Genomic DNA, 15,692 nt, shown 5'->3' with positions numbered 1-15,692 from the left:
GTATGGCCGCATCCCAAGTGCCACCCTATTCCCTATAGTGCACTACCTTTGACCAGAGGGCTCTGGAAAAGGAAAGGAAGGGGGGTAGTGCACTATAAAGGGAATCGGGTACCATTGAGACGCAGCATGTCCACACATCAGACATGGAAGTCATTGATAATCTCAATACCGTAGCTATAGTATAAACATTTCAACCCAAGATGACTTTCTGAGAACAGTGTGAAACGTGAGAAAAGAGAAAAGAGATCTGTAAGAAAAAACATGAACCTATGAAAACTATTAACAAAAAAACTCTAGATTAGAAAAACGCTCCTTGACGACACCTGGAGACAAGAAAACGCCACCGTGAACTTTTACCTGTCAACAGACAGACGGGCGCTCAGCATCCAGAGAAGCATGTTTATATAATAACTGGGGAGAGGTACGTACTATGGGTGTTTTCTCTGTCTTCCACAAGAAAAACGCCTCAGGTGAAACACCGTCTTCAGCAAAAAAGAGACAAACAGACAAAAGAGAAGGAAAACAGACAGAGAAAGGAGAGGACTCACCACATTTTGCGAGGCATCTTTGCACAGTGCGAGTTACCCGACCTCCACTCCTCCTTTCAACCCTCTGTCTGTCCTCACTATCCCCTCACAAACACACACACACACACACACACACACGCAGCCCTGATTATGGCGCTATTAATGAGGTGGTGTGCTTTGGGTGCAATTGAATGCAGAGAGCTCTCTTTGTAGTGGCAGGGGAACGAGGAGGCGAGAAAGGAGGGAGAGAGGGGGGAGGGAGTTGTTGACAGCCTCTCATAACCGCAGGAGCATCGCCCGCTTGGTCCATCAGCAAATCCACACTGACCTGCTCTGACATGCAAGTAAGCCAACACACACACACACACACACACACACACACACACAGTAACACATACTGTACTAAAAAGGCTTTGACTGTCCAGAATTTGTTTAATGATTTCAGAGAAATGGGCAAAATCTCACCAAAACAATTATACCACACACTCACACACACACACACACACACACACACACACACACACACACACACACACACACACACACACACACACACACACACACACACACACACACACACACACACACACACACACACACACACACACACACACACACACACACACAGGGCTCTAATGAGAGCTGTGAGCGAGGGGGAAGGACGGCGAGCGCGACAGCCCTACAGCAGCCGGTGAACAACAGACACACACCTGCAGCCAGCTGCGTTGAAGTTCCCCCTCTCCCTCCACCACAGCCCCCTGTTCTCTCACCAACATGCCCGGGTACTTGACCTCGCTTGGGGGGCACACAGTGGGGAGCTCCAGGGAGCTACAGTGGCAGCAGGAACCTGGCCCTCCGCTGCTCCCTGCTCAGCCTTCGACAGACAGACACACACAGACACGCAACCCAGCAGCCCAACAACCCAGCCAGCCAGTTGACCAGCACTAGTCAGTACCGTTACAGCAGGAGCATGGCCCACACTCAGTCACGACTACCTCATTCATATTCAGGCCCACTCCAAACAGCATTATACAAACAGACAGGCAACAGGCCAACCTTATTTAACATATCCTGTGTGGGGCGGCATGTTAAAATACACCTTGTGTGCCTCCCCAATGGCACCCTATTCCCTACATAGTGCACTGTTCATAGTGCACTACCAAAAGTAGTCCACTACGTAGGGAATAGGGTGCCATTTGGGAGGCAGCCATGATTTGGAGGGTCTCCAACGGATCACAGAGTAGGGTGCACTCCTCCTGATTCTACTCAACACCAAGGGGACAGAGATAGTGGACAGGGTAGATGTATAACTGAGAGGATGAGAAGCGAAGGAAGCGAAAGAGAAGAGAAGAAGAAAAGATCATTGATGAGTGTGTGTATTTGTGCCTGGCAGTGAACTTGGTCATCCCATGGGTGGCTATGAATAGCTGTGGGGTTGTGAAGCAGAATCCGGATCAATGTGCATGTCCAACGGGAGATTAACACAGACTACTACATCTCTAGCTGTACCGCAAAATGCTCCTCTCATCGTTACGGCAACGTCTATTACAGGGGTGGTCAAAGTTTTTGGCTCGAGGGCCACATCGGGATTTCGGACAGGCTGTCTTGTGCCTTTTACTGAGGAGCGGCTTCTATCTGGCCACTCTACCATAAAGGCCTGATTGGTGGAGTGCTGCAGAGATGGTTGTCGTTCTCCCATCGCCACAGAGGAACTCTGTAGTTCTGTCAGAGTGACCATTGGGTTCTTGGTCACCTCCCTGAACAAGGCCCTTCTCCCCCGATTGCTCAGTTTGGCCGGGCGGCCAGCTCCAGGTAGAGTATTGGTGGTTCCAAACTTCTTCCATTTAAGAATGATGGAGGCTACTGTGTTCTTGGGGACCGTCAATGCAGCAGACATTTTTTGCTACCCTTCCCCAGATCTGTGCCTTGACACAATCCTGTCTCTGAGCTCTAAGAACAATTCCTTCGACCTCATGGCTTGTTTTTTGCTCTGACATGCACTGTCAACTGTGGGACCTTATATAGACAGGTATGCCTCTCCAAATCATGCCCAATCAATTGAATTTACTACAGGTGGAGTCCAATTAAGTTGTAGAAACATCTCAAGGATGATCAATGGAAACAGGATGCACCTGAACTCAATTTCGGGGTCTCATAGAAAAGGGTCTGTATACTTATGTAAATAAGGTATTTCTGTTCTAAAAACCAGTTTTCGATTTGTCATTATGGGCTATTGTGTGTAGATTGATGAGAGAAAAAAATATTACATCAATTTTAGAATAAGGCTGTAACGTAACCAAAGCCTGCTCAAGTCGATTTCCGCGCTTATAAACCCAGGGTCGTTACAATATTGTTACCTTTATTTAATCAGTCACCATTGAGACCAGTGTTTCTTTTACAAGGGAGCCCTGAAAATACAATTACATAAAATACAAGATATATATATATATTTCTTTTTTAAATTGTATTTATTATAATTATTATTTTTTACTCAAACCTCCCGCGGTCTGGATTGAATGGGCTCGAGTTTCCCCACCCATGCCCTATTAGCAAGACTCCTTGAGGCGGTCTTCCTCCACTAAGGTGGACACAATCACGCAAACACCTACGCACACAGCGGCTCAGTTTGTGTGTGTCTGGCTGCCTGCCATGCTCATCATAACAGGAGATGCAGTCAGCCAGCAAGTCAGCCCCATCCCCTCAGCTCTGAGGGGTCAATTCCAGTATGTGTAGCCAACCATGGAGGAGATTGGAAAGGCTAAGAGAGGAACTTCATACAATCCTGAACTCTAAGGCTGGGAAAGCATGACAGTCACTAATCATGCAAGGAGTGTGCCAGCGTTTCTCAGCCAACCCACGCATTTTTAAGCAAGTATGTGCCATTTTGCCCAAGGCTCTCCTTCCCCCCCTCTTACATTTGAGTCATTTAGCAGACGCTCTTATGGTAGTAAGTGCATACATTTTCATACTTTTTTCATACAGGCACCCCATGGGAATCGAAATCACGACCCTGGTGTTGCAACACCAGTAGAGCATGGCGCTTGCAACACCAGTAGAGCATGGTGCTTGCAACACCAGTAGAGCATGGAGCTTGCAACACCAGTAGAGCATGGAGCTTGCAACACCAGGGTCGTGATTTCGATTCCCATGGGGTGCCTGTATGAAAAAAGTATGAAAATGTATGCACTTACTACCATAAGAGCGTCTGCTAAATGACTCAAATGTAAGAGGGGGGAAGGAGAGCCTTGGGCTCTGGTGTTGCAAGCGCCACCCTCTACTGGTGTTGCAAGCGCCACCCTCTACTGGTGTTGCAAGCGCCATGCTCTACTGGTGTTGCAAGCGCCATGTTCTACTGGTGTTGCAAGTGCCACCCTCTACTGGTGTTGCAAGCGCCACCCTCTACTGGTGTTGCAAGCGCCACCCTCTACTGGTGTTGCAAGCGCCACCCTCTACTGGTGTTGCAAGCGCCACCCTCTACTGGTGTTGCAAGCGCCACCCTCTACTGGTGTTGCAAGCGCCACCCTCTACTGGTGTTGCAAGCGCCATGCTCTACTGGTGTTGCAAGCGCCATGCTCTACTGGTGTTGCAAGCACCACCCTCTACTGGTGTTGCAAGCGCCACCCTCTACTGGTGTTGCAAGCGCCACCCTCTACTGGTGTTGCAAGCGCCACCCTCTACTGGTGTTGCAAGCGCCATGCTCTACTGGTGTTGCAAGCGCCATGCTCTACTGGTGTTGCAAGCGCCACCCTCTACTGGTGTTGCAAGCACCATGCTCTACTGGTGTTGCAAGCGCCATGCTCTACTGGTGTTGCAAGTGCCACCCTCTACTGGTGTTGCAAGCACCATGCTCTACTGGTGTTGCAAGCACCATGCTCTACTGGTGTTGCAAGCACCATGCTCTACTGGTGTTGCAAGCACCATGCTCTACTGGTGTTGCAAGCACCATGCTCTACTGGTGTTGCAAGCACCATGCTCTACTGGTGTTGCAAGCGCCATGCTCTACTGGTGTTGCAAGCACCATGCTCTACTGGTGTTGCAAGCGCCACCCTCTACTGGTGTTGCAAGCGCCACCCTCTACTGGTGTTGCAAGCGCCACCCTCTACTGGTGTTGCAAGCGCCACGCTCTACTGGTGTTGCAAGCGTCACGCTCTACTGGTGTTGCAAGCACCACCCTCTACTGGTGTTGCAAGCGCCACCCTCTACTGGTGTTGCAAGCGCCACCCTCTACTGGTGTTGCAAGCCCCACCCTCTACTGGTGTTGCAAGCGCCATGCTCTACTGGTGTTGCAAGCGCCATGCTCTACTGGTGTTGCAAGTGCCACCCTCTACTGGTGTTGCAAGCACCATGCTCTACTGGTGTTGCAAGCGCCATGCTCTACTGGTGTTGCAAGTGCCACCCTCTACTGGTGTTGCAAGCACCATGCTCTACTGGTGTTGCAAGCACCATGCTCTACTGGTGTTGCAAGCACCATGCTCTACTGGTGTTGCAAGCACCATGCTCTACTGGTGTTGCAAGCACCATGCTCTACTGGTGTTGCAAGCACCATGCTCTACTGGTGTTGCAAGCACCATGCTCTACTGGTGTTGCAAGCGCCATGCTCTACTGGTGTTGCAAGCACCATGCTCTACTAGTGTTGCAAGCGCCACCCTCTACTGGTGTTGCAAACACCATGCTCTACTGGTGTTGCAACCACCATGCTCTACTGGTGTTGCAAGCGCCACCCTCTACTGGTGTTGCAAGCACCATGCTCTACTGGTGTTGCAAGCACCATGCTCTACTGGTGTTGCAAGCGCCACCCTCTACTGGTGTTGCAAGCACCATGCTTTACTGGTGTTGCAAGCGCCACCCTCTACTGGTGTTGCAAGTGCCACCCTCTACTGGTGTTGCAAGCACCATGCTCTACTGGTGTTGCAACCACCATGCTCAACTGGTGTTGCAAGTGCCACCCTCTACTGGTGTTGCAAGCACCATGCTCTACTGGTGTTGCAAGCACCATGCTCTACTGGTGTTGCAAGCACCATGCTCTACTGGTGTTGCAAGCGCCACCCTCTACTGGTGTTGCAAGTGCCACCCTCTACTGGTGTTGCAAGCACCATGCTCTACTGGTGTTGCAAGCACCATGCTCTACTGGTGTTGCAAGCGCCACCCTCTACTGGTGTTGCAAGCACCATGCTCTACTGGTGTTGCAAGCGCCACCCTCTACTGGTGTTGCAAGCACCATGCTCTACTGGTGTTGCAAGCACCATGCTCTACTGGTGTTGCAAGCGCCACCCGCTACTGGTGTTGCAAGCACCATGCTTTACTGGTGTTGCAAGCACCATGCTCTACTGGTGTTGCAAGCATCATGCTCTACTGGTGTTGCAAGCATCATGCTCTACTGGTGTTGCAAGCGCCACCCTCTACTGGTGTTGCAAGCATCATGCTCTACTGGTGTTGCAAGCATCATGCTCTACTGGTGTTGCAAGCGCCACCCTCTACTGGTGTTGCAAGCGCCACCCTCTATTGGTGTTTCAAGCACCATGCTCTACTGGTGCTGCAAGCCTCATGCTCTACTGGTGTTGCAAGCACCATGCTCTACTGGTGTTGCAAGCACCATGCTCTACTGGTGTTGCAAGCATCATGCTCTACTGGTGTTGCAAGCATCATGCTCGATTGGTGTTGCAAGCGCCACCCTCTACTGGTGTTGCAAGCACCATGCTCTACTGGTGTTGCAAGCACCATGCTCTACTGGTGTTGCAAGCACCATGCTCTACTGGTGTTGCAAGCGCCATGCTCTACTGGTGTTGCAAGCACCATGCTCTACTGGTGTTGCAAGCGCCACCCTCTACTGGTGTTGCAAAAACCATGCTCTACTGGTGTTGCAACCACCATGCTCTACTGGTGTTGCAAGCGCCACCCTCTACTGGTGTTGCAAGCACCATGCTCTACTGGTGTTGCAAGCACCATGCTCTACTGGTGTTGCAAGCACCATGCTCTACTGGTGTTGCAAGCGCCACCCTCTACTGGTGTTGCAAGCACCATGCTTTACTGGTGTTGCAAGCGCCACCCTCTACTGGTGTTGCAAGCACCATGCTCTACTGGTGTTGCAAGCACCATGCTCTACTGGTGTTGCAAGCACCACGCTCTACTGGTGTTGCAAGCGCCACCCTCTACTGGTGTTGCAAACACCATGCTTTACTGGTGTTGCAAGCGCCACCCTCTACTGGTGTTGCAAGCACCATGCTCTACTGGTGTTGCAAGCACCATGCTCTACTGGTGTTGCAAGCACCACGCTCTACTGGTGTTGCAAGCGCCACCCTCTACTGGTGTTGCAAGCACCATGCTTTACTGGTGTTGCAAGCGCCACCCTCTACTGGTGTTGCAAGCACCATGCTCTACTGGTGTTGCAACCACCATGCTCTACTGGTGTTGCAAGCGCCACCCTCTACTGGTGTTGCAAGCACCATGCTCTACTGGTGTTGCAAGCACCATGCTCTACTGGTGTTGCAAGCACCATGCTCTACTGGTGTTGCAAGCACCATGCTCTACTGGTGTTGCAAGCGCCACCCTCTACTGGTGTTGCAAGTGCCACCCTCTACTGGTGTTGCAAGCACCATGCTCTACTGGTGTTGCAACCACCATGCTCTACTGGTGTTGCAAGCGCCACCCTCTACTGGTGTTGCAAGCACCATGCTCTACTGGTGTTGCAAGCACCATGCTCTACTGGTGTTGCAAGCACCATGCTCTACTGGTGTTGCAAGTGCCACCCTCTACTGGTGTTGCAAGCACCATGCTTTACTCGTGTTGCAAGCACCATGCTCTACTGGTGTTGCAAGCATCATGCTCTACTGGTGTTTCAAGCATCATGCTCTACTGGTGTTGCAAGCGCCACCCTCTACTGGTGTTGCAAGCATCATGATCTACTGGTGTTGCAAGCATCATGCTCTACTGGTGTTGCAAGCGCCACCCTCTACTAGTGTTGCAAGCGCCACCCTCTATTGGTGTTTCAAGCACCATGCTCTACTGGTGCTGCAAGCATCATGCTCTACTGGTGTTGCAAGCACCATGCTCTACTGGTGTTGCAAGCGCCACCCTCTACTGGTGTTGCAAGCACCATGCTCTACTGGTGTTGCAAGCACCATGCTCTACTGGTGTTGCAAGCATCATGCTCTACTGGTGTTGCAAGCATCATGCTCGATTGGTGTTGCAAGCGCCCCCCTCTACTGGTGTTGCAAGCATCATGCTCTACTGGTGTTGCAAGCATCATGCTCTACTGGTGTTGCAAGCGCCACGCTCTACTGGTGTTGCAAGCGCCACCCTCTACTGGTGTTGCAAGCGCCATGCTCTATTGGTGTTGCAAGCACCATGCTCTACTGGTGTTGCACGCGTCATGCTCTATTGGTGTTGCAAGCGCCACCCTCTACTGGTGTTGCAAGCGCCCCCCTCTACTGGTGTTGCATGCATCATGCTCTACTGGTGTTGCAAGCACCATGCTCTACTGGTGTTGCAAGCACCATGCTCTACTGGTGTTGCAAGCGCCACCCTCTACTGGTGTTGCAAGTGCCACCCTCTACTGGTGTTGCAAGCACCATGCTCTACTGGTGTTGCAACCACCATGCTCTACTGGTGTTGCAAGCGCCACCCTCTACTGGTGTTGCAAGCACCATGCTCTACTGGTGTTGCAAGCACCATGCTCTACTGGTGTTGCAAGCACCATGCTCTACTGGTGTTGCAAGCGCCATGCTCTACTGGTGTTGCAAGCGCCATGCTCTACTGGTGTTGCAAGCGCCATGCTCTACTGGTGTTGCAAGCACCATGCTCTACTGGTGTTGTAAGCGCCACACTCTACTGGTGTTGCAAGCACCACGCTCTACTGGTGTTGCAAGTGCCATGCTCTACTGGTGTTGCAAGCGCCATGCTCTACTGGTGTTGCAAGCACCACACTCTACTGGTGTTGCAAGCACCACACTCTACTGGTGTTGCAAGCACCATGCTCTACTGGTGTTGCAAGCACCATGCTCTACTGGTGTTGCAAGCATCATGCTCTACTGGTGTTGCAAGCACCACACTCTACTGGTGTTGCAAGCACCATGCTCTACTGGTGTTGCAAGCACCACGCTCTACTGGTGTTGCAAGTGCCATGCTCTACTGGTGTTGCAAGCGCCACCCTCTATTGGTGTTGCAAGCACCATGCTCTACTGGTGTTGCAAGCATCATGCTCTACTGGTGTTGCAAGCACCATGCTCTACTGGTGTTGCAAGCGCCACCCTCTACTGGTGTTGCAAGCACCATGCTCTACTGGTGTTGCAAGCACCATGCTCTACTGGTGTTGCAAGCGCCACCCTCTACTGGTGTTGCAAGCGCCATGCTCTATTGGTGTTGCAAGCACCATGCTCTACTGGTGTTGCAAGCGCCATGCTCTATTGGTGTTGCAAGCACCACCCTCTACTGGTGTTGCAAGCACCATGCTCTACTGGTGTTGCAAGCACCACCCTCTACTGGTGTTGCAAGCACCACCCTCTACTGGTGTTGCAAGCACCATGCTCTACTGGTGTTGCAAGCACCATGCTCTACTGGTGTTGCATGCGCCATGCTCTACTGGTGTTGCAAGCACCATGCTCTACTGGTGTTGCAAGCCCCACCCTCTACTGGTGTTGCAAGCGCCATGCTCTACTGGTGTTGCAAGTGCGATGCTCTACTGGTTTTGCAAGCACCACACTCTACTGGTGTTGCAAGCACCACACTCTACTGGTGTTGCAAGCACCATGCTCTACTGGTGTTGCAAGTGCCATGCTCTACTGGTGTTGCAAGCGCCATGCTCTAGCAACTGAGCCACACGGGACCTTCTTCTCCTTCTCCTCACACTCCCCATCTTCTCTTCCTCTCCCCATTCCCTCCCCCTCTCCCCCACTGCTCTTCTCTCTCTCCCCCTCCTTTTAACTCTCTCTGTGAATGTGGATATTCTGCGACAGCCCCCGCATCACAGCGTGTGAACTCCCACAAGGCAGTCAGCGAAGGAGGAAAACAGTTGCAAAAAAGGAACAGTGGAATAGTACATGACTGTGGATAAATAAATGGTGTATAGTTCAGTGGATGCGGACCGGAGATTAAATCACAGAGTGGACGGGGCCCTCGGCTCCTCTCAACTCAGTTTCAATGGAACACTTACCTGCCTTTCAGAGCTGCGATTGTGGACTTGTCAATCCTAGAGAGAGAGAGAAAGAGGTTACTGGTCATGAAACAAAACATTATGTATATGTTATCACTTAATTATGTAGCGCTAGCAGGATGTTACATGGTTGGCCCTTCCAATGTAATGGTTTAAATAACTAGTGTTGTATCGAGACATTTTAGATGCACTGAGATGCATGGAGTTCAAACATAAACACATTTACAGGCCAGTCATCAAAAATGAACTCTGAGCGGATTTCAATGACAGACATACATAAACCATCGACAACATTTAAACTACATTAGAAATCTTTAAAAACAGCCATTCGCCCCCTACTGCTCACACAGTGACTATGGCTCTAGTTGTTTGACCTTTTTAAGAGCAGTTGTTATCCTACTTCGTTCACTTCAGTCCCAGACTCCGCTGGTTAGAATAGAAATCCACAAAGAAAAGAGGAAGCAATAGACATTTCCACATGTTCTACAAGGAAACAGCAAAAAAAATAAAAAAATAATCATGATTTAATGCTTTTAATGACGGTTAATGATTTAAAACCACTGCCTGTTACTTTGGTCATTCTAAAGGCTGAGAATCAGTCTGGTTTAACATTTTAAAAACAAATAAGATAAAACATATTTTGGTAGTGATGTTGGTGGGTGTTGTGTTTTGTCTGTGTGTGGTGAACCCTGCATAATGCCATCATAGACATGAGTGGACACCTCTCATAACCATGAATGACCTTCATGACAACTGGCCTGAAAATGTCAAGACACATGTAGTACAGCAGACCTATCCTCCCTAACTAAATCCCTATGTCACTTAGCCTAGTAGTATCTATGACTGCATCCCAAAATCGACCCTTTTCCATACATTGTGCACTACTTTTTACCAGGGCCCTTTTGACCATAGCCCTTTGGGCCTTGGTCAAAAAGGTGCAGTATATGGTATTAAGGTGCCATTTGATGTCTATTCCAGCTTCCTTGTCAGCTCAGACATAAACAAATATGTTTTGAATGTTGTCCAGCGCTTTGAATATCATCATCACAATCTTTCTGGATGCTTCTATGAATGGCCTCTCTGTATTAATCATCATCCCTGGTCAACAACAACCATAAAGTGACCCCCCAGTCAGCCTCTCCACCCTCCTCTGCTGTCTCCACCCTGCCAGCCTGCCAGCCGTACCATGACTCTGAGGGACAATTGGCTGGAATATGGCCAAAGGCTTTATAGGGCTGGAATATGGCCTTGCCCTAGCCTGACCACAAAGCTGATGCATACACCAACTCAAGAACATTGTCTGATAGAAAGCCTGCACACACCCCGTGACTACATCTCTCCATCTATATGGAGTGTGTGTGTGTGTGTGTGTGTGTGTGTGTGTGTGTGTGTGTGTGTGTGTGTGTGTGTGTGTGTGTGTGTGTGTGTGTGTGTGTGTGTGTGTGTGTGTGTGTGTGTGTGTGTGTGTGTGTGTGTGTGTGTGTGTGTGTGTGTGTGTGTTTGCCTTTACTATAAATACACAGAGATGCAATGGAGAGTGGAGGCACTCCTCCATCAAAAACAACATTGTGTCTCAGCATCACAGGTGGCTTGGCTTATTAATGATCTACCACCTCTCCTTATGCTATCTCTTCTTCTCCTCCTCCCTCATTACTTTATATATCTCCTTCTCCATCTGTGGGCCTGACACCTCCCTCTCTCTTTCTCTCTCTCTCTCTCTCTCTCTCTCTAATGTCCGGCCTGACCTTCAGAAATACCACCTAAGCAGCAGACTGGCATAGCTGGCATACACCTGGCAGGCCACAGATAACGGTGTTCCCAGCTCTAGACCAACAGTAGAAAGCTGTAGCTTAGCAAAAATCCTAACAGTGATTACTTCAGCGTGGACGCAGTAATTAATTTCAGCACCTTTTAACCTGTGCTGGTTGTACTATAGTGAACACCGTGCCTGTTTGGCAGCAGACAGCCTGTTTCAGCATGAGGAAGTGGTTTGTGTATTAACATATTGCCTCCATGGTGGGTTGACAGCATCGATGCAGTTAAACATTGAGTTGAGTTGAGTTGAGAGAGGGTAGTTCCCCAGCTATCTTCCTACACTGTCTCATGGTCTCTCTACAGCAGTGTTTCCCAACCCTGGTCCTCCAGTACCTCCCAACAGCACACATTTCCATTGTAGCCCTGGAAAAACACACCTCATTCAGCTCATTGAGGGATTGATGGTTCGTTGACAAGTTGAATCAGGTGTGATTATCCAGAGTTACAATAAACATGTATAATGTTGGGGGTACTGGAGGACCAGGGTTGGGACACACTGCTGTACAGCAACAGTAACACACACATTAACACAAAATGTGGGTGTGTGTGTGTGCACCTGAACTGAAGTGTGTGAAGGTGTGATGACAAGCTCCATTCACCACACTTTGTCAGCATTTCTTTCTTCTGACGCGATTGACGCCTGTTCAGTTCTCACAGAGAGCCACTGAAATATCCATACAACAGCTCTTGAACTCTCACACATGAACATCTCATATTGGCCATGCAAACTGAGATCATACATAAATTCATGAGCCGACATAAGTAGTGTAAGAAATGCACTTAAAAGGGTCAATCTGGTATTGGTACATATAAATGAATATAGCTGTTGATTCGTGAAGAATATAACTTACAAATGCCTCATGAGCTTAGTTCAACTGTCGTACCCAAAATATGAGTTTGTTTTACTCCATAAACAATATAATTATAAACAAAAACTGTTTAGCTTAAAAACAGTATTTTATTTGGATCTCATGGACGGTCCCATTCCTCAGCTGTTTACCAAACAAGTGACAGGGTGTCTGCCTTGTTGTTGTGTGAATCCCAGATGACCTCTTTAGTAACCATGGAGGTGGAGGAGTCAACGCCACTGTCTGGACTGAACACACAATGTTCTCTTCTAGCCATACCTAACAAGAATTCTAAACAGATAGATGTGTCATTCAACAAACTTAAAAGAAAAACACAAAAATTGTCTGCATTCTGCATTCCAGAGGTAAATATCTAGATTAAAAACCCCACTAGAGAAACACAGAGTCCTACAGATGAGAGGACAATAACACAAAGCAACTAATGGACAACCATCTGTCATCCATCGCCCTGGTAGAGACCGCACAGTGACAGAACCGCAGCCTGTCAAATTGTTGCAGAAGTGTCGCACACACGCACGCACGCACGCACGCACACACACACACACACACACACACACACACAGTGGAACAGATAAAGCCCTCCACCCATCCTTCCTTTCCAAACACATTCAGCTCTAGTCTGAACAGCGGCAGCCTGCTGAATTCACACCCACGTTCAGGCCACACCGCCAGCCACCAGCCACCAGCCCTAAGAGAGTTACGGTAACGTACCAGCCGTATCCCCCAAAGGATACGCTCCTCTTTCTTCTCAGCATTCTGACAGGAGCACACGTCTCTGGGACTGACACTCTCACTTTCTTTTGTCTCACTCCTCTCTTTCGGTCTTTGAAGAAGTGTATGCAGTGCTGCTCTGTTTCCTCCTCCCTCACCTGTCCTGCCTCTGCACACAGTTTGGCACTTGAGCCCCTCTCAGCACACAACTCAGATCCACACACAAGGGGAGGAGAGAGCCTGTGGCTGGGAGGGGCCAGACTCGCTGGGAGGGGCCAGACACTCACTCGCTCGCTCTCTCTCTCTCCCTCTCCCTCTCCCTCTCCCTCTCTCTCTCTCTCTCTCTCTCTCTCTCTCTCTCTCTCTCTCTCTCTCTCTCTCCCCCCCCCCCCCCCCCCCCCCCCCCCCCCTTTAACTGCACTGTTGGAAAAAGACCCGTAAGTACGCATTTCATCATTAGTCTACACCTGTTGTCAACGAAGCTGTGAGAGAGAACTGAAATCTCCAACACACCTACATCCCACACCCTCCCCCACTCTCAACCTGCCCACAAGAAGGAAGGACATGTTGCCACAGCCAGTGTCACTTCCTCTGTCATACACTTACCACAGCTGTATTCATGAGGGCACTACTTGATTTATGTATTTCCACCAATGTGGTCCTTGCCAATGCAATCACATACAATGATAGACAGCGTGAATACGTAGCGTACAGCACATGTTGCGTACATTCAGATGTACAGTACATTCACTGTTTTAGACATGTCTGAATTATGGATGTACTGTCGATTTCCCTCGTGCCACTCCTGCCAGGAAAAAGCCTCACATGCTGTATTCTACACTGAGCAAAAATATAAACGCAACATGTAAAGTGTTGGTCCCATGTTTTATGAGCTGAAATAAAAGATCCATGAAATCTTCCAATAGGGCACCCTATTTTCTATATAGTGCACTACTGTATATAGGGAATAAGGTGCCATTTGGAACACAGATGTGACTGTGAACAAAGGATGGCCCTTCCTGCTCCAGCTCTGCTACATTCTTAGGATTAAAATAAACAGCTATGGCTATTACTAGTATTCTCTGTATTGAAATACAGGGGTTTTCCTATATTCGACACAAGAAACAGCCAGTAGCCTTATCCACACTGTCTAGAATCTGGAATCACCATAAACGCCAAGTCATTTTTTGTTGATCTCAAAGTCAATGAAAAGTCTTTATTACTTCAAATGTTTACGTGGTACTCACTCAAAACTAAACGAGATGTCACATCATTTGTTTTTTTTTTAACGTTATGACACAAACGATAACTTTTTAAGAAAGTACAACTGTATTACAGCAAGTTTAAACAACTTGAAGATGAAACTACTGTTGACATAATCATTTGTTGTATTGTTTATTGAGCATTAACCTATTAAGTATTTCTACCTCAAAATGTGTCAGGACAACTAGGTACTCTTTTTTAGGTAATATCACATAGAAATTACAATTGGTTTAAGCAGAGGTTAGTCAAGTAATTGTTGACATTAATTAAAGTGCAACTAACTATCATATTTCCCAGCATGCTCTACTGCAGATAGATCTTTGTTTTTATTTTTAGACATTGAAGAGTGGCCTGGAGTATCTTTTTAACCCATAATAATCCCCCCCTCCCCCCCAAAAAAGTGTGTACAGTGCATTCGGAAAGTATTCAGACCCCTTGACCTTTTCCACATTTTGTTACGTTACAGCCTTTGGTTGTTGTTTGACATCTATACTATTCTAAACTGTATAGGAGTTGGTGAGGGATACAGCAGAGGTAGCCTGTACATAAGGGGGATATACTGTACATTGATTGATAGATTCATCTTATGCTACACAAAGACAAATAACATTCAACTAATTCAATCAGATTTGTTTGCACCTGTTACTGAAACAGTTATTCCAGTTTAAATGGTTTAGGTAGTCTCCTCACAAGTATCCTAACCCTGGCAGTCATTATAAATGCAGGTTGAGGCTGAATAAAAATAAATAAAAACTCTGGCTTAACCAGGTTTTCCAGAAATACCGGTTAGACGATTCCTGGAAACAGGAGGAAATAAGCAGGAAATCTTTCAACCAGGATTTTGGGAAAATCTGAGAATTTTGGGAAAGTTACTGGAGTTTTGCCAACCTACTTGCAGGCCTGATGTGGCCTGTAAAACTAGGCCTCAAAATAAGGCCTTATAAGATATGTAATTTATTGTCATATAAAGAGTTTACAAAAGAGTTACAAAATGTCTGTATTCTAAGTTCAATCAACTTTGTCACACCCTGATCTGTTTCACTTGTCTTTGTGCTTGTCTCCACCCCCCACCAGGTGTCTCCCGTCTCCCCTCATTATCCCCTGTGTATTTATACCTTTGTTCTCTGTTTGTCTGTTGCCAGTTTGTTTTGTTCGTCAAGCGTACCAGCGGTTTTCCCCTTGCTCCTGTTTGTTTCTAGTTCCAGTTTTCCTGGTTTTGACCATTCTGCCTGCCCTGACACTGAGCCCGCCTGCCGTCCTGTACCTTGTCCCACCACACTGGATTATTGACCTCTGCCTGCCCTGACACTGAGCCCGCCTGCCGTCCTGTACCTTGTCCCACCACACTGGATTATTGAC

The 15,692-nt window shown here is 48.3% G+C and overlaps 1 protein-coding gene across 3 annotated transcripts in view; it reads right to left on the bottom strand.

Moving 5' to 3' along the window:
* LOC129821982 (rap1 GTPase-activating protein 2-like) overlaps positions 1 to 15,692 on the bottom strand; it is a 92,027-nt gene that overhangs the window by 73,798 nt on the left and 2,537 nt on the right. For 2 of the 3 annotated variants that reach the window (XM_055879779.1, XM_055879782.1), the window contains exon 2: positions 9,676 to 9,711. In XM_055879779.1, coding sequence (XP_055735754.1) covers positions 9,676 to 9,711 — 36 coding nt within the window. Of the gene's footprint in view, positions 1 to 548; positions 848 to 9,675; positions 9,712 to 15,692 lie in introns of those variants that run through there. The other variant, XM_055879781.1, reaches the window with a different exon arrangement.

This window comes from Salvelinus fontinalis, chromosome 24, assembly GCF_029448725.1.
Source record: "Salvelinus fontinalis isolate EN_2023a chromosome 24, ASM2944872v1, whole genome shotgun sequence".
Lineage (NCBI taxonomy): Eukaryota > Metazoa > Chordata > Actinopteri > Salmoniformes > Salmonidae > Salvelinus > Salvelinus fontinalis.
The sequence above is the reverse complement of the archived record's forward strand: the minus strand, read 5'-3'. Positions and strand labels throughout refer to the sequence as shown.